Source organism: Protopterus annectens, chromosome 3.part0, assembly GCF_019279795.1.
Source record: "Protopterus annectens isolate FY-2018-M chromosome 3.part0, PAN1.0, whole genome shotgun sequence".
Classification (NCBI taxonomy): Eukaryota; Metazoa; Chordata; order Ceratodontiformes; family Protopteridae; genus Protopterus; species Protopterus annectens.
The window spans coordinates 1,868,410,594-1,868,431,448 of record NC_056731.1 but is presented as its reverse complement, the minus strand read 5'-3'; the positions used below and the strand labels follow the sequence as shown (position 1 = coordinate 1,868,431,448).

General features: G+C 38.4%; 1 protein-coding gene across 1 annotated transcript in view; it reads right to left on the bottom strand.

Annotated features, from left to right (window-relative positions):
* Nucleotides 1-20,855, bottom strand: part of LOC122797132 (pyruvate dehydrogenase (acetyl-transferring) kinase isozyme 2, mitochondrial-like) — an 86,560-nt gene that overhangs the window by 25,638 nt on the left and 40,067 nt on the right. Inside the window, exons 6-9 of the mRNA XM_044065931.1 lie at nt 14,271-14,348; nt 12,937-13,013; nt 5,036-5,134; nt 601-711 (exon numbers count right to left, since the gene is read on the bottom strand). Of these exons, the coding sequence (XP_043921866.1) occupies nt 601-711; nt 5,036-5,134; nt 12,937-13,013; nt 14,271-14,348 (365 nt within the window). The remainder of the gene's footprint in view (nt 1-600; nt 712-5,035; nt 5,135-12,936; nt 13,014-14,270; nt 14,349-20,855) is intronic.

Genomic DNA, 20,855 nt, shown 5'->3' with positions numbered 1-20,855 from the left:
CATCCATTTTTACAACTTTTGAATAAAACAGCACCACCTTTGCTGTCCTTTTTTGAACTGCATCTACACTGTAATTATAGATATGTGGCTTGCAGAAGGGGACATGGCATTCTCAGTGTGTTGTCACAAATACCTGTACATTGTCAGATTATCGCTAGTTTTCATCTAGTATTGATTCCACTTTCTGTGCATTTTATCTCTATGTTCTACTAGCCTCCCCTACAAGGTGTGTATCCTCTCTATGCATCTTAGGGTCACCTGATAAAATTAGCCGGGGTCTCTTTCCTGCTTAATATCATTATGTTCTTTCCTATCATGCAATCTGCCTAAAATTGCACTAAAATATGGCTTTTGCCTATTTTGAACTCGTTCTTGACTTTTAACCGATTTTGGCTAAAGACCCAGTTATCATTGAAGTTGCTTACATTGCAGATCTAGTTCATCCTGTCAATTTTATAAGGCAAATGAACATCATATACAAAAATACTTCTAATGGAAACTTCAAATACAAAATGAAAAGGACCACACCAAGCAAAGCACACGCTAATAACCCTTGTGGACAACGAACAATATTGCAGAGTATGTCAATATTCTACATACCAAGGGGGCATTACGGCTGCTGTCCATCACTGGCCTTGGTGCTGTGGAGTACATATAACTAAACAAACACTCGATCTTTCTCAGTGGTACACCACCGCCTTTGTCCGACATCTAAATGAAAATACAGGAATTACATTAAACTACTGGAATGAGACCTTTCAGTCATTCATGCTTATTTTCATATGTAACATGATGGTTCTGCTTTATTACTGAGAATTCTGAAAGATGTATTTTAAAATATATTCATTCTGTGCACTTAAGGTGTAATTTATGAGCTCATGGTGCTGGGCAATTATGATGTGAGATTTTTGGTATGAAAGATTCATATTAGATTCAAAAGGACTACATGCATGCTTGGTATCAGAATGATCTATAAAACAGGCTCGGGGTCTTTCAGTGCAACAGTGCAGCTTCTTGAGAAGAAGAAGAAGAAGAAGAAAGAAATATGATAATGTAGTTGTTCATTCCGCACCCACAAAGCAGAGAAATGGCACCTCTTAAAGATGATGCTGCCCTATTAATCTGAGCTCTGTATCGCCTCCCTTCATTATCTACAAAAAGTCCCATTTGTTAGTAGCTCCACACAGCATCCATGGTGGGGGGGCAGAAAAAATATCTAATGACAGAAGAACTGCAGCACAGGAGACAGATAGTAGAAGCAGGTTGAAGACAGCAAGGAAACAAAGAAAGTATTACGTGAGCGTGTGCACACACACACACACACACACACACACACGCACACGCACACGCACACATGTACACACGCACACACACACGCACACACACAGACACATACACACGCACACACAGACACATACACACACACACACACACACACACACACACACACACACACACACACACACACACACACACACACACACACACACACACACACACACACACACACACGCGCGCACACACATCTAGGTTGGCTGTAAGAAGCTGTCAGTCATAAGTCTCTCATTTTTAAAGGTGGAGTTTTATGTGATTAACAGAAGCATCATTCTCTGGTATTTCATAAGCATCACAGAGAGAGGAAGAAAAAGTATAGTCATGCAAATATACTTACCATAACAATCTATGCTGGAATAGGGGTTCCTTGCCACAAAAATAATAAATGCTTCGGATATTAGACGTGCCAGTTTCTGACTTGATATTTTTCAGCAAATGGATGATCCTGTGGGTGTTTTGGAATACAATTACAAGCATTGCTATTAGGGGCAGCCTGGCTGTGTAGCATTGTACACTGTGCATCCCTACTCTGCCCATTTTGGAGCCCCGAGAGAAAGCCAGGCAAAAATAATGTAGTAGCAAATGCTCTCAGTTAACCCATAATGACCATATAAAAACAGAGAAGCCTAAAGCACCAAAAGCAGAAAACATCGCAAATAAAGGTGGTCTGCTAACAATAAAACTCTGTGTTAATGACGACACAAATACTGAATAGGGTAAAACTGTAACACACTCTCTGGGAGATAACAGACTAAATGAGCAAATACATAGCATGGCTAGCAATTTGTATGTTTGTCTTTTCGGCTTTTCACAGTTAGGGTTCACCACAGCGGAATTCCGGTCCACTAATGATTAGCAGTAAATTTTTTTATGGTGCCAAGTTGCCAGCCTGATGCCCAACCTTCAGCGAAGGCATGCCCATTCACGCATGTCTTTCGGAGGCCACTCGGCCATGGGGAGGACATGCAGACTCCACACAGAAGGCACTCCAGCTGTGAATCAAACAGGAGAATCTCTTGCTGTGAGGCAACAACGCTACCGCTGTACCACCGCAGCTTTGCAATCTGTATAACACATAAGTAGCTACAGGCAGAAGTCATCAGACTTACAAGGTATGCAGGGCCTCTGAGAAAGAAACAGGGTTGGCTGCCCTGGAGGCGTAATCCTGTTATATGAGCATCTACTACTGAGCAAACTCACACAGACGTACTATGTTACCAAAAGGGTCACTGCTGCACAAGACACATAATTATGAGTGGGAGAGAAACAGCTACCAATCAGTGAATCTGCAGCTACCAATCAGTGAACCCTCAGTTGCCAGTCAGTGAACCCTCAGCTACCAATCAGTGAGATCTCAGCTCTCAGAAAGGGTGGAGTTAGCAATATGGTAATTGTGATAGCTGAAGCAAATTCTGCTCTGCCTCTAGATTGGACTTCTAGCTTGTAATCCTTAAAGAATGCTCACAAACTTTGGTCGAGTACATAGAAGACTGACAGTTGTGCAAGATCATACAATTTTCAAGGCTGGGAAAAATGCTTTTTTCCCAACATTTTGCAATCTCAGAAGTTGTAGATATTATTAGCAGGGGGTGGGAGAGGTGCAGCCCCCATGGTGAGGTGCAGCGGCTTGCCCCCCTGCAAAAATATCTTATTTGTTTTACTTTAATTTTTGCATACTCCGGGGTATATGTGTAGTAGTGTGCTGACATTCACTTTGATGATGCTTTTTAATTGACATTTGGGTCAATTATCAAAAATTAGGTAGATCCTTTCTATATTTGTGTGTGTATGTGTGTTTGTGGATCTACTTCTGTTCTTTGAAAACACACTTTACCAAAGAACAGACAGCCAAACCCATTTTAGCAAAAGTGCACTTAAACGAAAATGCATTTTTGCAAACAACAATTTAATAAAGCATGGTTAGCGGTTCTGGGATCCTGTGGTAGTACAACTGCATTCATTTGTATTTGCTGTTGACCTTTTTATGGGAGGGGAACTTCTAATGTTGAGAGAACATTTTATTTATTTATTTTATTTTACATTTGTTGACCGGGAATGTCCGACTAGGTTCCACAGATCCTGTTTTCAGCGGACGCCCGGGGAGAAATGCTCCAGATGCATGTCTTTGGAATGTGGGAGGAAACCGGAGTACCCGGAGGAAACCCACGCGAGCACAGGGAGAACATGCAAACTCCACACAGAAGGCACCCCAGCCGAGAATCGAACCAGAGAACCTCTTGCTGTGAGGCGACAACGTTAACCGCTGCACCACTGCGCCGCCCAATAGATCACTGTACAGTGCTGATAAGGAAATATAATACCATTTTTCCCACTGTAGTGTGATCGTGGCATTAGTTTATATAAGTAATGCAGGGTGTGGGGAGCACAGCCCCACACACAAGGGATGTAAGGGGGATTGCCCTCCTGCATAAACGTGTTTCCAGTATTCTTTTTTTTTTTGTTGTTGTTTTTGTGGTTCGATAAACTGTTGTTTGCGAAATTGCATTCTCATTTAAGCGCACTTTCGCTAAAATGGCTTCAGCTGTCTGATCTTCGGTAAAGTGTGGTTTTGAAGAACAGAAGTAGACCCATATGTAAATGTATATAGCCGTATATATATATATATATATATATATATATCACTTCATACAAAGAACATGAGAGAATGGACCCAAACATGAATGAATTTGAAACATATGTGGAATACTTCCATGACTACACTGCCAGAAACAAGATTAGTAGATAAAGCTAGTATTTGACAGTGAATTAAAACAAGTCATCAACTGTGCTGTGCAGCACTTTAGGATATAAGAAAATTCAGAATAGTCATTTTTATTAAGATCTAGATCAGCCAAACTGCTCCAGTTGTGTACAGGGGTAAAGCCCTGACTATGACCAAGCTGACCTGGGTTTGATTAACAGCTCGGGCAATTGACAGAGTGGCAGGGAAGGAATGGGCATACCCATCTCAAGTGGAAGGACGCTCATTGATATGCTCCCTAATGGAAGGTATGGTCCAAAGAGTGAAATTGCCCTTTGCCATAATCAGTGAGTGTGGGTGATGGGGAAATGGAACTGGTAGGTCATAAGCTAAAATCCCCCTCAGAAAGAAGCACAGATGAGCCAAGCCTCCCAGATACCTTAAGGATCCACGAGCAGCCCAGCAAATACTGAGTAAGTCAGGGGGGGTTGGGGAGTAGCTGGCAGGCTCGGTGTGAACATTGGGTACCGAGGGGGGGGCTAGACAACTGACAATGAGGGCTGGGGGAAACAAAAAAAAAAAAGATTTAGGTCAGACAATAATTATATTCAAATCCATAAGTAAATGGTACACAGAATTTCAATGCATAAAGCTAAGAGCACACAATTACATAAACTATAGCATAAAAACAAATTCCAGTTAAGACACATTTTCTATCTAGTATCTGTCTAACTATTCTGATTTGTACTATAAGTGCCAATCAGAAAGGAAATATGCTTTCTGTAATGGTGTCTTTCTCCAGTTTTTCATATATGGGTAAAAAGACTTATAAATCAGCTATAAGTTATTCTCCAGTTTCTAGATTAAGTATATATGCCATCTCTAACAAACATAATCAAAGGATTTCAACAAGAGCTTATCAGTGTTCTGGAATATTTATTTTATAGCAGTTACACTAGAGATCCCTGTAACAAATAAAGGGATATAAACATTGGTTACCTTGACTGTAACATCTTCCTGGCCCAAAGCAACTATTACTTCAACTGGTGGAAGACACGCATCGGTATCGTGATATTCTACTGTCGCTCTCATCGCATTCTGTGTGAAGTGAGAACGGAAATAAAGATTTGCCCTTCAGCTAATCACACCAGACACACAACAAGAATGTTAAGCTCTGAGCATTCCAAAACAAAGAATATCACTTTCTTTCAGTTACATGAAATAAACAGTTTCTTAGTAAATTGATACAGATATGCAGTTAAGTATATACATAAGTAAACATACATAGAGAACTACTGTGTGTTACTTTGTTGCACAGACTTAACTTGCAGAATTTATGCATAAATAACAAAAGTAAACAATGTTAATTAGATTAAAAAGTCAGTCTAATATGTTACATTGTAAGGGAAACTTCAGTTGTTCATAGGTTCATAGGTAACTAATAGGCCAGCTACCCTTGCAGGCTATTTTAAGCCTAGTCAATTTCTCATTTTGTGCTCAAATAACCTATCTCGTTTGGTTATAGATTGGCCTTACCCCATCCCATGGTCGATAATTATATATTACCCCTAATGAGGGATCGTATCATAGATAATTTGAGGGGAGCCAGACATGAGGTAAAGCAGGTAGGAGCTACCTCTGTCCATTACTAGTACAGGAGCAGTCCTGGGGTAAATTTTCTGTTTCTCATCCATCGAAGTTGTGCTTGAATATGGATAGAAATTAACTTTCTTTTATGTGGATGAAGAGTCTGTTCCGCAGCAACGGTATCCTCTGCAAGATATAACTGTCTCCCCAAACCGCTCTGTTGATGTTGCCATAGCTGGCCTAAGGCATAGGACAATTAGGCGGCCACCTAGGGCGCTGCTCTAGCAGGAGTGCTTTTTTAGTATTTATTTGGGGTAGGTAGACCTGGATGGGGCACCGGGTGATGTGGTGGGGGACGCCATAGAGCCCTTTTGCCTAGGGCACCAGTTGATCTAAGGCCACTCCTGGATGTTGCAAAACAGGTTTAGATTCCTAGACCAAGTGTTTCTGATGCCATTTGATTTGCTGATGTGCAGTAAATCGGTCAGTAATGGGTCAGAGGATGCATTGCATGCCAGACACAGGTCACTTCTTAGCAGTCCGTAGGATATCAAGTATAGTGACAGGGCTTTGAGTTGGTCCATGTAGGGCATGTTATTTAGTCCTTGTATGCTTTTAGTAAGGTATCTCTGTGGGCATTCCAGTTGTTGCATGTGTCTGGACAGATACATGCCAAACTCTGCATTGTATTCAGTGTCTGGCCTAATTAAGGCAGAGTAAAGGGGGGACAATGGCATCTCCAGCCCTAGACACAATCTCTTTGTTTATAAGCTAGGGTTGTTGGACCATTTTATTCAGGGACATGGCCTTGTTGTGGTTACTCTACAGATATAAGGATGTAACACTTTCAAACTAAATAATGAAATCAGCCCTAATGGTTCCTAAAATAAAAGTAATTAATGATTATAAGAGCTTTGAAACTCCCAAGGGAAGGACGATTCACCTACTATTTTAATTAGTAATCACCTGTAAGTTAAATACTGAAACTGCTCTATTCTTACAATAGGCCAGTTCATAGCTCAAGGCAAAGAAGCTAAAATATGTGTTGGCTCATATTACAGCTTCATTGTACAGACTCTGTGACAGACAAGAGTCTGCTCAGAAGGTAAATGCCCTCACTGAATTAATCACTGATAAAAAAAAAAAAACAATTCTTTTTTATTTACCTTTCATAAATATGCTTAGAATGTTTGAGACGTGGCTTATTTTTTAAGGCACTATTTTAGGATAATACATGCCATAAAAACAAATCAAACATGTTAATAATAAGCTGTCCATGTTACCCTACTGCTGGGCAAAGATTGAACTCAACTGTTTAAGGTGCAACTAGCTGACCACTGGAGTTCTCCATAGGAAATCATTTTTGGCAAGTTGTGCTGGAAGTAATTCCCTTTTGGGGGGGATTCCCCCCTTTTTTGAGTTGTGACCGAGGAGTTGGTATTTATATATATATATATATATATATATATATATATATATATATATATATATATATATATACATACACATATATAAATTTGGGAGATGCAAGGGGGGGGGGGGCTTGCTCCCTGCAAAAACATTTGTAAAAGTGTTTCTTGGCAGGTTTTTTTGGTGAATGCATTAGGGGGATTTCAATCCTCGGTGCATTCACTTTTGTCCACTCAGAGTGGAAACAGTGACCATACAATGAAGAAATACTATTTATAAATAAAGTATATCATGTTTCAAACAAGATACTTGAAACAACTATGTTTTTGCTAGTAGCTATAACTTTATTACTAAATAGAATAGACTGGTGTTCAGAATGATTTATCCAGAAAAAAATATTTTTTTAATTATGTTTAATCTGATAGAAAGAAGAAAAATAAGTCCAGATGTGGGAAGAGAAATAATGTAGTTAGACAGACAAGGCAAGGTCTGTGCAATTATCTTTGCTACAAAAATATTAAAATGAAGCATGCAGAAATGTTTCAGCAAGCAACATCACCTCCAAGGCTGATGCAATGTATGTGGAAAATTAGAGTAAATTTGTATTATAAAAGAAATAAAAAGTCAATTATTTGATGCACATATTTTATGGAGTTGTACTAAACTGCTTAGGAATAGCACACAATAGCATTTAAAATTAAAAGGCTTTTAATTAAACTGTAATCATCTAGGTTTATGACGAGCAAGAGTTGTTTCATAAAGGTAATAATCCATGCTCAGTGTCTGGACTTACTCAGAATTAGTCTGCAGGTGGAAACGGAGCAAATCAAATATAAGACAGCAAGATACGTCTCTTTAACAGGTCATAACATTAGGCCTTTGTGTTAAACTGAAATACAGATATTTCCATGATTTGTGAGATACTCTTTAATGCAAACATCTGAAGACTGGTGTTGTTAACAAGGCAGTGTGACACCGAAGTGGTAGAAAATATTAACAGCACAACTAGCACATGTTGCAAGAAAAGAAAACCTTCCCAAGGAGGATGTTTGGTTACATAATGTCACACAGGGTTAGGGAACACAGGAAGTCACTTATATAATTTAAAAAATAACCTGCTTATTTCATAAATGGGACTTACATTTGGGATAACTAATTTTAAAAAATTATTCCATTTAAGCAAGTGCAAAACAAGTGAAAATGTATGCATTTATAATAAATTCTACAGTTCCCTAAAGGAAAGAAATTAAAAAGACAGAAGGAAAAATTATTGTGTAACCTGCTCCTATGTACTATAGAAGAAAATAAATGCAGCTGTTTTAAGTATTTTACATCTTTAAAAAGAGAGCATTTCTGCATGTTTCATTTTAATTGGTTCTTAGCAGAGATGTTCGCACAGGCATTGCCTTGTCTGTCAGATGAGCAGTGGGAAGAGGAAACATCTTTAAAAGCTTTTATTTGGCTTTCCAAAAAAAGGTCAGCGTTTGACAGCTTTTAAAGCCGTCTGTCCTTCTTGATGTTCTTCTGTGGTGGCCTTTGACCACTATTAACTCTCTAAGACCACTGTCAATGCTTGAGGCAAGAGCATCACAACAGTTAGAGATGCTTGAAAAAAGATTGTTAAGTACCTTTCTGATGTCAGGAAAGTGCTTAACAAGCCTATCTTTCATTCAGATTTGGAGTGTAATCATCATACACCACGACATAAAAGAAGTATTATTAATAACCAGGTGTGGAGTGGCTGAACATTCTACATAACAGTGAACACTGATCAAAGATTACTGGTATGCATTAGTAGTACAGATGCTAAAAATGTAAATCACACTAGAATATCAAAGATACTAGGAGCTGAACACACAGAACTACAATAAATCAACAGGTTTTTACACTTGGGACCCCAAAGGCCTCAGTAGACGGATAATCCCTAACTTTAAATTCAAGTTAGAAGGTTCAGCAGAATAGAGGCTGTAATTGATCTTAGAAACTTACAGAAATTTCTATTGATCTTTCACTGGGTAAGATGAAGTTTTGGATGGGAAAATAAAGTTTAACAATGATGTTGAGGATAGTCATCCAAGCCTGTAGAGGTCACTACAGCCTAATAATAAAATAAAATCAAATATAATCCTTCACTGAACAGGTCTAACTAGTACAGACATCACAAAGATTGTCTGTGTGCCATTTATTTCCCTGGCGGCGACCGTTGTGTACCCAACTGAGAAGCCTCAAGTACACAACAAAAGTAAAGAGAAATAGCCATACAAAGATGGGAAATAAGACTGATTGTAGCTTGCTTAAAAGAGAGATGGGTGAGGGCTGACACTGTGGGTGAGTAGCATACTAGGTGGGAGTAATCTGCAGAAATGCATGCTTTGCCCTCTTGTATAAGTCATGAAAGGCTGACAAAATGAAACAGAGATGAAGGTAGAATGAAAATGAAAGGATGGACACTTCCTGCCTGAGAAAGGTGTGTGATACAAACACAGAAATGAGCTAAGGTGACAGACATTTTATCACTGCTTCTCATAAAATCTTCATAAATATTGCCAATACTTCCACATCATCAGCTAGTAATGCTTCTTCACAGAGAATGCAATAGCAGGTCGTACAGCCTTACCATAGCGGTACTAACAAGCACAGCACAATAATACCCTAAATCACATAAACCAATTACACTAAGCATGGTGCTACACAACAAATAAATAAATAAATAAATGAACGAGCAATTATGAGCACAATTACACGTCTCTTTTATTTCATTTTCAGATGTTTTATTTTTATTTAAATTGTATTTTTTAATGTGGAGTCAGTTCCCTCCTGAGTAGAATGGGAATTTATTTTTCATATCTGAACAGTAATAATTTTCAGTTTGTGTGACTCTTTATGGGTATTAGGACAAGAGTTTTTATATGAATTAGCATTTTAGTTTTTAAGTGCATTGTATTATAATGTAACACAAATTACATCACACAATCCTTCACCCTACACTTGTAGTCACACACTACATTGCAATAACAAAAACACCAAGATCTTTTCTCTCTGAGATTGGCAGGTCAGAACTAGCCATTTACTTTTGTCCCTTACTTGCAGGCTCATTATGTACCTGCGTTCAATGTTGTAAACCAGGTCATTGGGTTTGCAAGGAGGGTGATATTTTTGATATATCCTCCCCAACATAAGCGCTCTGACTGGCAGAACAGAGTTAAAAAGAATGAGCAAGGAAGGTTTGTTGGTGGAGTTTAAATCACGTAAATGGAAAATCTGTGGAAATTTCTATAGACTGAGGAGGGCATGAGAAATAATATGTTCTGTAAAATGTTATACTGATATAGGTATTCAGAAAGGTTCAACAAAGCACCAAGGAGTGAAGGGAATATGAAAAGACATTAATCAATAACAGGAAAAGAGATATAAATCCATCAAATTCACACAAAAAATAGAAGTGGTATCAATCCACTAATTGGAGTTTATTGTCTGCTTATCCTGACATAACAACAAAATAGCCTTCTACAGGTTAAACAGCTAAAGTGGCCAGACATTGTATACAAAAATCTGGTAAATGAATCCATTTACTGCTCAATAAACCTAGGCAATCATTTCTGCTTCTTACTGAAAGAACTATTACCTACATGTATCTTTAATACCCTACACAATGTATTATCCTATAATCTTCTTATAAACAACACCGTACAATTACATTTAATTAAAATAAGACCTATCTATATCAATACTCAAATCTGAAGGTATAACAATGTTGTATTTCAAAATAAACCGTGTTTGAGTATATAATAATTTATTTTCCAAATCCCCACAATAATAACTCAAAATTTGTTTTAAAACTCCTCATTTCAAAACTCTGTGGTCTCACATACATCAAATCTGCATTCACTACAACAAAACTAACTGGCGAAAAGCTTAAATCTCCTTAATGTGTTTATGCAGGCATAGTTTCCTAAGTACAATAATGGCTTTCAAGAAGTAGAATATATGCCATGTACTAAATTACTAGAATTACTTTCATACTTTCATGCACGTTATGTATAGTTTCATTAATATTCCATGAACTACCAATGTCTATTATGTTACAAATATTTCAAGACTCACGTTTAAATATGCCTTCTTTCTTTATAAAGTAACAACTTGTTAATAACCATAATGTTCTGGTACAGTTCTATAACTGTAAGGAAAACAATTTACTAGGCAAAACTACTGAAACAATTAAGTCCCTTGTGAAGAGTGGGCCAGTTTCATAACACCAAATCTTTAAATTTGCTTGAAAAATGTGAGTATGTAGCAACTACATAGAGGGTATCCATTTGCTTAGAGACTTAATGTCCTTTCTTATTGCTCTAGACTCCAGGTACAGGTGTTGGAGCTTTTAAATGCTTTATCTCTGCATTCAACATCAACATTCATGTAATCATGCATTCAATATCATCATACATTCAATATCAACCAAACACTCTCATTCAGTAAGTTCTCTAAATACTTTTCTGTCAGACCTTATTCTATCTACAGATGTGGTTGTGTTTCTTCTCATGTGCAGTAAGAACATTGTTTAATGCAATGTCTTTAGAGTGTATAAAGCTATAAACTTTTTGAATCCTAACACCATGCAACTCAACATCCAAACTATGTATGGTTGGTCTGATGTATGGCTTTGCTAAACAATACATATTTACTAAACTAATGTTTTCAAACACATCAAATTCCCCTTTAAAGATGAACTTGAAGTATTTAAGTGGCTGAAAAACACTGGAAACATGAGCCACAAAAAGCATCATAGAAACTGATGAAGTCTACATCACATGGGATCCCCCATTACCAACAGTTCAAAAGATAGAGGTTAGAAAACCGGATATAGTGGTCCAAGAAAAGAAGATAAAAGTAGCATTGATCATTGCAATCGCCACACCCAGTGACTACAGTGTCTTGCGTACAAAGCAACACAAAGTCATAAAATATCAAGATCTGCAGGCAGAAAGATACCCAGACAATTCCAATAGTAGTTGGAGCAACAGGTCTTATAAAAAAGAATCTACAATCATATTTAGATCTGTTACCAATACATGTAACCCCATACAAATTGCAGAAGGAGTCATTACTGGGCACACTACGGGTGTTGCAAAGAGCACTTCTGGCTGACATCAAAGATTGAAACAATACTAATTTCATGAACTTTAATTGTACTCTACCTTAGGAATGGGGTCCTTTCCCGTCATGGTATTAGAAACCCAAAAGACTTGGAGAAATTTAAAAAAATGAAAGTGACATCAATATATCGACCATAATAGTTTCATAGTTTCATAGTTTAGTACTAGGCTATCTGCCCTGGGGCATTTGTAAGCTTAGCCATAGTGATGTGGCTTTCGCCACCCCATGAAATGGTACAAAAATGCACAGAATAGATTTAGAATACTGTGCATAATATATTATGGTTATGTGTTGCTTGAAATTTCTGTAAGATAAATATTTTGCTGTTCAAAATAATGCATAAAATATTAACATAATCATATTTTCTTGCGTTTCATGGCTACGTTTATGATTCATAAGGCTTGGTTTATTTTTCTTAATAGTTTAATAGCATTTATTTGCCATAAGAAAGCCATTTCTTCCTGTTACCTTATTTAGTCCTCGCTTTGTAGCCCAATACCTCAATGCATTTTTTACCCAATATTGCACAACACCGTAAATATGATTCAGTCTCCCTGTTTATTAAAATGACAAAGTTATTTATTTCAATGACAAATGAAATGAGTTGTGTACTACAACATTTAATCTGAAATGGATTCCTTTGGTTAAATCTTCATTGCAGACTATATAACAAGGCAAACAAAAACTGACACCAGAATGTAAACTAATGCACCATTCACATCAAGAACCACATACCTACAGCAACTTACCTTGAAGAGCTCAAACAACATATGATAGAGGTGAGATGGGACATAAACAATGCGGACTGGATCCTGGTATTTATTTCCTAGAAAAATATAATCAAACTGTCAGCCTTTTATAATTATGCAAACATGTGCTGTCAGTTTTAATCAGTGAATTAATCCCTCACCTGTGTTTTTTTAAACAGCGACTACTTTGTAATATATTTAATGTAATGGTGCTATAACCTGTTTAGCTATGCATAAATGTAGATATCTGATGTAGAAAAAGGATGATATTTATCATGTTTGATTGTTAAATTAAGATAAATTCACTGCCAGAAATGTCTCAATGCAAATCTGCAGCATTAGTAGTATAATAAAGAGCAGAGTGTCAAAACACCTTGAAAGGCAGTACATCACAGAATTATCAGAAGTCTGACATGAAGAACGACAGATTTACAAGACAACTTCTAAGCACCATTAGATAAAAATGAGACTATATGTTAATACTGAATGAAGTCTTTTAAATACCTAACTATTATCAGTGTTAATATCGACTAGAAAAAAATGTGAAAGGAAAATGAAGGCAAAACAGCCTTTTGATTGTTTACCAAAACAATAACACTGTCACCTTAGACTAAAATGCACTACTCTGTTCACTGAAAGGGGTTTATTTGCCTTTTTAATGGTGGACACTGAAGGAAATATGGCTAGTCAGGATTATAAATGCCTAAGTAAACTAACCATGAAGTCTTATTTCAGCATTTACAACAACATGCCTTAGGTGCGCCTCAGTGAAGACAGAAACACAACTGCAAAAGTGTCTCAGTATCTCTGGCTTCTAACCTTTCAATAATGATTAAATTGATAAGACATTACTTTTTGTTTCATCTGAATTTTTAAATAAATGTATTGGGACAGATAAAATAGATATTTTTTTATTAACAAGCAGCTCAGCCGCCACCCACATCAAAATTAGACGTTAAATGCTACGTGACCAAGACTACACTTTGTCACTAGCTTGCTGTTGTTATCACTTATAAGCCTCACCTTGAAAGGGAGTAACATTAACGCTAATATTGCATAACATGATTTCTCCAGGTCTCATGTCATTCTATGTCAGAGTAGGACGACATGTCATAGAAACTATGAAGTGGAAGACATCAGACTTTTTTAGTATGTTACCATCTCTAATGTAGCAAGAATAACCACTGTCGCCATCAATACCTGTCTTAGGCATCACTATGACTATGTTAAGTAAGGAAAATCTCAGAGCTGACAAAGTGGATCTAGGAGTCAGTGGCAGTGATATTGTGATGACATACTAAGGTGATAGTGTGGTAAGATACTATTCAGCTTACCATTGAGCTCCTGGATCACAAGATCAGGAGATGTCAGGTAGTACTGCTCACACAGCATCTTAGCACTCTCATACGCATCTGTAAAACAAAAGTCAAGGAATGAGCATCTTAGAACATGGTGATTACACAGCATAGGCAAGGCCACAGTATTAAATTGTGTGCTGCTGTGAGTGTGTGTGTGTGTGTGTGTGTGTGTGTGTGTGTGTGTGTGTGTGTGTGTGTGTGTGTGGTCTCTATACGTGTATGCATACATTTGTATGCCTTTTTATATATATATTATATATATATATATATATATATATATATATATATATATATATATATATTCTATAACTGGGTGTATTTGAGTTAACATTAGAAGAATGAAAGAAGAACCAAATATTAATGACTGCTAACTTCTCCTTAGTTCAGTACCTCATTTTTGGTTTTACTAACTGCTGCTTTTCTACAGAGCTATGATTAAGATAATGGTACCTCTATGTATATATTATATAGAGCAACAAACCTGCATTACCTGTGCAGCCTTTTTTGTTCTCTTTTTTTGATAATGCTGAAAAAACAAGGATAACCTGGCAAAATTTCAAGCCCCCATAAATCCAGAGAACACTGCTGCATATGCAGAACTGTTCACAGAAACCCTATACAAACAAGTTAATAGATGCAGAGAGGCAGGTGTACCCACTGGGAAGTACAGAACTAACTAAAAATACAAGCCACCCTGGTGGAATCATAAAATCAATAGACTGTATAGCATGAGGCAGAAAATTATGTCAAAGATAAGGAGGTGCAGTGCCCAGCAGGATAAAAGCACTCACATCACACTAAAAAAACAACTCAGAGGACAAATAAAGTCTATCAAAGCCACCTCCCAGGCCAAGGACAACCACAAGGCATTCTTAGTTATGTTCACAACCTCTAAGGCAATACAAAATTGTGTGCAGAGCTCACTGTAAATGGAGCCACCTATACTGAGACAGAAGATATAGCAAACCTACTGGCCGAAAAATTTAGATCCAACTTTACCCCTCTCCTCCTCAACCTTCTCTTACGAAATACCATGCATAACAGTATCCTTCAGGAAGTCATCCACCCCGGTAACTAACATAGTGACAACACACCCCTTAGAGTTGATGCAGTAGTCAGGGATTTGGGGACACACATAGACAGTAATCTAGCCTTTGATCATTATGTGTCTGCAGTGGTGAGGAAATTATTCTATGCTGTGCAACTTATAAACAAAGGTATGGCATCTAGGTCCAAGGAAATCATTGTTCCACTGTATTCGGCATTTATCAAATTTATCATCGAGTACAATGCCCCCTCTGGTATGTACCTAACCAGGCATGCCCAACAATTGGAATGTCCACAGAGATTTCTCACTAAAAGAATTCAGGGCATAAGTAACATTTCCTCTGCAGACCACCTCAAGGCCATATCCCTATATTCTGTCTCCTACAGGCTGTTGAGGGGAGAGCTATGCCTGACATACAGGGCATTGTCAGACCCCTCTCTGATGGACCTCCTGCATAACTGGAAAGCAAATAGCACCAGAATTACCCATTCTAAACACTTAAACCTTGCCTGTTATATAAACAGGACCTGCTGGAGAACCAGGCATATATCATAGAGACTACCCAGTCTCTGAAACAAGCTCCCCTTCCATGTGAAGCAGAGTTCCTCCCAAATCTAATTCAGTGTAGCTTGGACAATTGGATGGGGAACAGGAAATTAACTCCTGGTTTGGCACCTATGTCTCTAATGGACACAGACAGCCTGTAAATGGTTAATCTCTCAGGCCCCTGCTTGTAAATGTTTCATCTCCCAAGATCCAGCTTACACTTAACAAGGGTACCAGAACTTATCAGAGATTTGGGATGCATGGCTAGGCTTAAAAAGGCCCTTGTGGTTGTTAGCCTAGTAAACATCTATGAACCTATGAACCTATAAACCTATAATAAGGAGACCGCAAGGGGCAAACAGGAAAGCTGGATGTAAGACACTGAAATTAGATATAGAAACGTTGGGCCCAAGGGATGAATCAGAGACATCAGAAAGTTTGGTAATGAAATGCACCTAGTGGTCACAGAACTCATCAACTTAAAATCCAAAGACAAAGGGGATGCTGACTAACTAATGGAGAAACAACCCAGGAGTTGAGGTTATCTGAAGGCCTACTGTGCTGGACAGACTACTGGACAGGGTTCAGCATCTCAGAAAAAGACCTGCAGTGACTTAAGATACAGCTGACTTCTAAGACAGACTGGAGGCAGCATATGTTGCCAAATCCAACCAGATGTGTGACAGGGACTTTTTCACCAACTGTGCCGGACCACTCTGCACTAAGGATATTGGCGTGGGGTAAGTGGACTCATAATGGAAGATAAGACATTCTTACTTTCTAGCCAATTGAACAATAACTACCAGCAACAGTCTGCCATCTTCACCACAACAGTAATAGCAGTTTAACACAGAGGGACCTGCTAACAAGTTTCATGCAATAGCTCTAGCTTTGATTCCCTCTACCTGTAATTCTGAGCAAATCTTTTAAGCAGTACTGTGCCTAGTAGCTTTATTTACTTAGCACCCCACTTTGTGCCTAGTAACCATAATTACTTAGCACCCCACTTTGTGACTAGTAACCTTAATTACTTACCCCACTTTGTGCCTAGAAACCTTAATTACTTAGCACCCTACTTTGTGTCTAGTAATCTTAATTACTTAGCACCCCACTCTGTGCCTAGTAACCTTGTTTAATTAGCACACATACCACTCTGCTTATTGTACAAGAATTCTGTTCAGAGCTAAAAATAATGTGGAATGGGGGAGACATCAGCCTTCTCAAACTGTGTCTACTACACCCAAAAGCCTTGATCAGGTAGTTCATGCTACATCAAAACAAAATTATCTAATCTTATACATAAAAGGACAAAATCCACTCTAATCAAAAAGTAAAGAAATAAAAAAGCAGGTGTTTTTGCAGGAAGATGATACTGGTTACAGTGTGAATCTGATTCTGACCTTGGGTTACTGGCTAGGCTTAAAATGGCCCTTTAGAACAGTTAGCACAGCATTCACCTATGAGCTCCTTATGTACATATACTAACTCCGTAGATGCCCATCTCCAGAGAAAAGGCAGATACCACCAGTGTAAAAAATGTTGTTACTACTTGCCTGCAGCATTCAACCATGAAAACACTGTGGTCAAACTGTAACTGCAGGTAAAAAAGGAACAAAGAACTGAAGCTTTTATCAGATCAGAGTAGACTTAATTCATTCCCTTCAATGCAGCTCTGGAAGTTTGCACGGTAACTTTCAATGGGCGGAGCCTAAGCTTCTTGACAGAATGAAATTATGCCCTCACATTACAAACAAATGTTCATAATTCTGGAACAATAGATGTCACTAAAGAAGTATAAATGGCAAACTGTTCACCAAAAACTGTAATTATAATGCTAGTATTCTTTAGGTTCTATGTTTTAAACTGGATTTTATAAGTCACAATAAACACCGTAACTATTGCGTTTGTGACATGTTGTAAACGACTTGCAATAACTCAGCAACAACTCAAGTTACAATTTTTCATCAGCTGAAAACTTTCATATGAGGTTAAACAGTATTGTCTGTGATACTTGGTTGTTGAGAAATTTACAAAAACATGAACTTTATGACAAAATTAAATATTCTATGCAGAACAATTAATATCTCTTTACCTGTATTAGACAGAGGTCAAATAACAATACAGTTGTGTTTATATTTGTGTAAACTTTAAGATGAGATATTTTAATACATTGTATGTACCATGGTTTTGTAATTATTAATGCATATATGAACAACAGACATACATATACATATGTACCTTTTTGTAAGCTTATGTACCCTAAAGACCTTATTCACAACTGCTATAATCCCTGGCTTTACCCCAGGGGAACTCTGAAAACACCCTCTTCCCAAGATGAATGACCTATAAGTGACCTGTCAAGAATTTGGGGTCATCTGAATCATACAAAAGGCCAAAACTTCAATAACATGCTTCCAGGACCAGAAAGGAGCTTAACAAAGGTAGCCAAGGGCTATACAGGCAGAGTGAGTCATCAATAGAGTCATTTCATGTCAACAAATTATGTCTTGTGGATGCCTGACATAACTGCAAGGACCATACATGTCATCATTGCAATATCAAGACTGTAATTATGAGTAGGGCACAAGTTGAAAGGATGGAAAAAAACAATAAGAAAAAGCAATTGTAGTCTAAGAACAGAGGGTAGTAACAAAAAAAAAACAAAAAAAAAAACACCAGCCATAATGTGAGGGCATATGATTTATCTGGTGAGTTTTACAAATGTACAAAATGTATTCCATAGAAAAACAAAACAAGGGATAATGTGGCAACAATGTAGGATATACAAGGAGTGGTTACAGAAACCTGTTTCAGGTAAGCAGGACTAGGAGAAAGAAGGCATATGTCTGTGGCATATAGGTTGTTCATAAGTTCATAGGTTCATAGGTAGGTACTAGGCTATTGGCCCTAGGGCCTATATAAGCCTAGCCAAATGGTACCCTAGCTTTTGCCACCCAAGAAAATTATTTTCCTGTGCCCCTGTCAAGTAGAGCCACAGAAGTGATACCCGGGGTGAATTTCCTATCTCCCATCCAATCATCAAGATTTTTCTTGAAGAGTGCTAATGAGGAGCTTTGTTTGATATAGATAGGTAGGTTGTTCCAGAGTATGGGAAGTCTGTGGGACAGGAATCAATCCCTCCAGCACGTTCTGTTTATTGTGGTGACAAGGTTTAGGTCCCTAGAGCGTGCAGCTCGGAGGGATTGGGATTTCTTTAAGTAAAGCATGTCCAAAAGCTCTGGGTTTGACATAGCTTTGCATGTTAGGCAGAGATCGTCTCTGAGTAGGTGATATGCGACAGAGTAATGCTGGAGTTTTTTGAGACGGTCTGCATAGGGCATCTGTTTCAGGCCGGTAATCCTCTTTGTGAGGTATTTCAGTGGCCTTTCCAGTTGTTGTAGATGTCTTGCGAAGCACATACCAAAAGGGGCATTGCACTCTGCAATGGGTCTAATGAGTGATGAGTAGAGGAGAACAATGACCTCTTTTTTTCCTGGATGAGAAACCTTTTGTGATGAGGTGTGCCATGTAGAAGGACTTCCTGACTACTGTGGTGATGCAATTATCAAAGGAGATGCTACTGTCTACCTGTGTCCCAAGGTCTCTTATCACACTTTCTGTGTTACGTAGACTACCGCCTATGTGGTAGTTCACGGGTACAGAGTTTTTACCAAATGGGATGACAATGCACTTTTTGGCATTGAGCTTGAGGCCATGGCTTAGACATCAGGCATCTGTCTCAGTGAGGCCCTTCTGTAGGATGTCCACATCGTTAGGAGTTTTGATTAAGGCTCCTAATTTGCAGTCATCTGCAAACTCTGTTAGCCAAAGATCTTCTGTGTTAGCCTTTACTTCAGAGAAGTAGATAGCAAACAGGAGAGGACCTAGGACTGAACCCTGTGGTACTCCACTTGTCACTGGTCTGAAGTTGGATTCAAAGTCTGCTTCTTTCACAGTGCGGGTTCAGTCAGTGAGCCAGTTGGTAACCCATCTTGTGACATAGGGATTTATACCTAGTTTAGTGAGTTTATCTATAATTCCAGAGTGTGGGGATGGTGTCGAAAGCCTTGGCGAGATCTAGATAGGCTGTGTAAACCACCTTACCCTCATCTACGGCTTTGGTGACCGCTTCAAATAAGTCTATCTGGTTTAGGAGTCATGATCTGCCTTTTACAAACCCGAACTGGGTAGGGTCCAGAGTTTGGAGATTACCAATGTCATTGTTTATAAGTTCCATGATGATACATTCCATAGCCTTGCAGACCAGGCTCATCAAGCTAATGGGTCGTTAGTTCCCGGGGTCCGTGGTGGCTCCCCCTTTGTGGAGTGGGATAACCATTGCTGTGCACCATTCAGTGGGCACAAAGCCTGAGGTGAGGCTATGATTGAACATAGTACTTAGGTGGGGTGCCAGTTCATTCTGTAGTTCATGTAGAACGCAGCTTAGAATGTTGTCAGGTCCCATGGATGTTGTATTCTTGGCTTTGGAGAGTGTGTTTTTTACCTGTGCAGCCGTGATTACAGGAACTTTGCATTCTTCCGGCATAGAAATGGGCCCTCTAGGGGATGAGAGAGGGGTAAAGTCAGCACTGAACCTATCTGCCAGGATGTTGGCAATATCAGTTGGTTCTATATATTTAGTGCCATTGTGCTGTAACTCAGAGCAGATCTGAGTGTTGCCATTGAGATTCTTGACATATCTATAAAATGCTTTGTGATTGTCTTTAGAATCAGTGGCGATTTTGTTTTCAGCTTTGGAGGATTTTATGAGGGATCTCAGCTTCTTACTGAGGCTGACTACGGAGTTCCTCCAATCATGGGATTTTGCTCTTTTTTGCGACAGTTTCTTTCTTCTGTTGTAGAGTTTGTTTATGACACACAGTGAAACTAGCTAGCAATGTATATGCAGACAATAAAAGTCCTATAAATAACTCAGATACTTAATGTTATATATCACAGATTAGTTG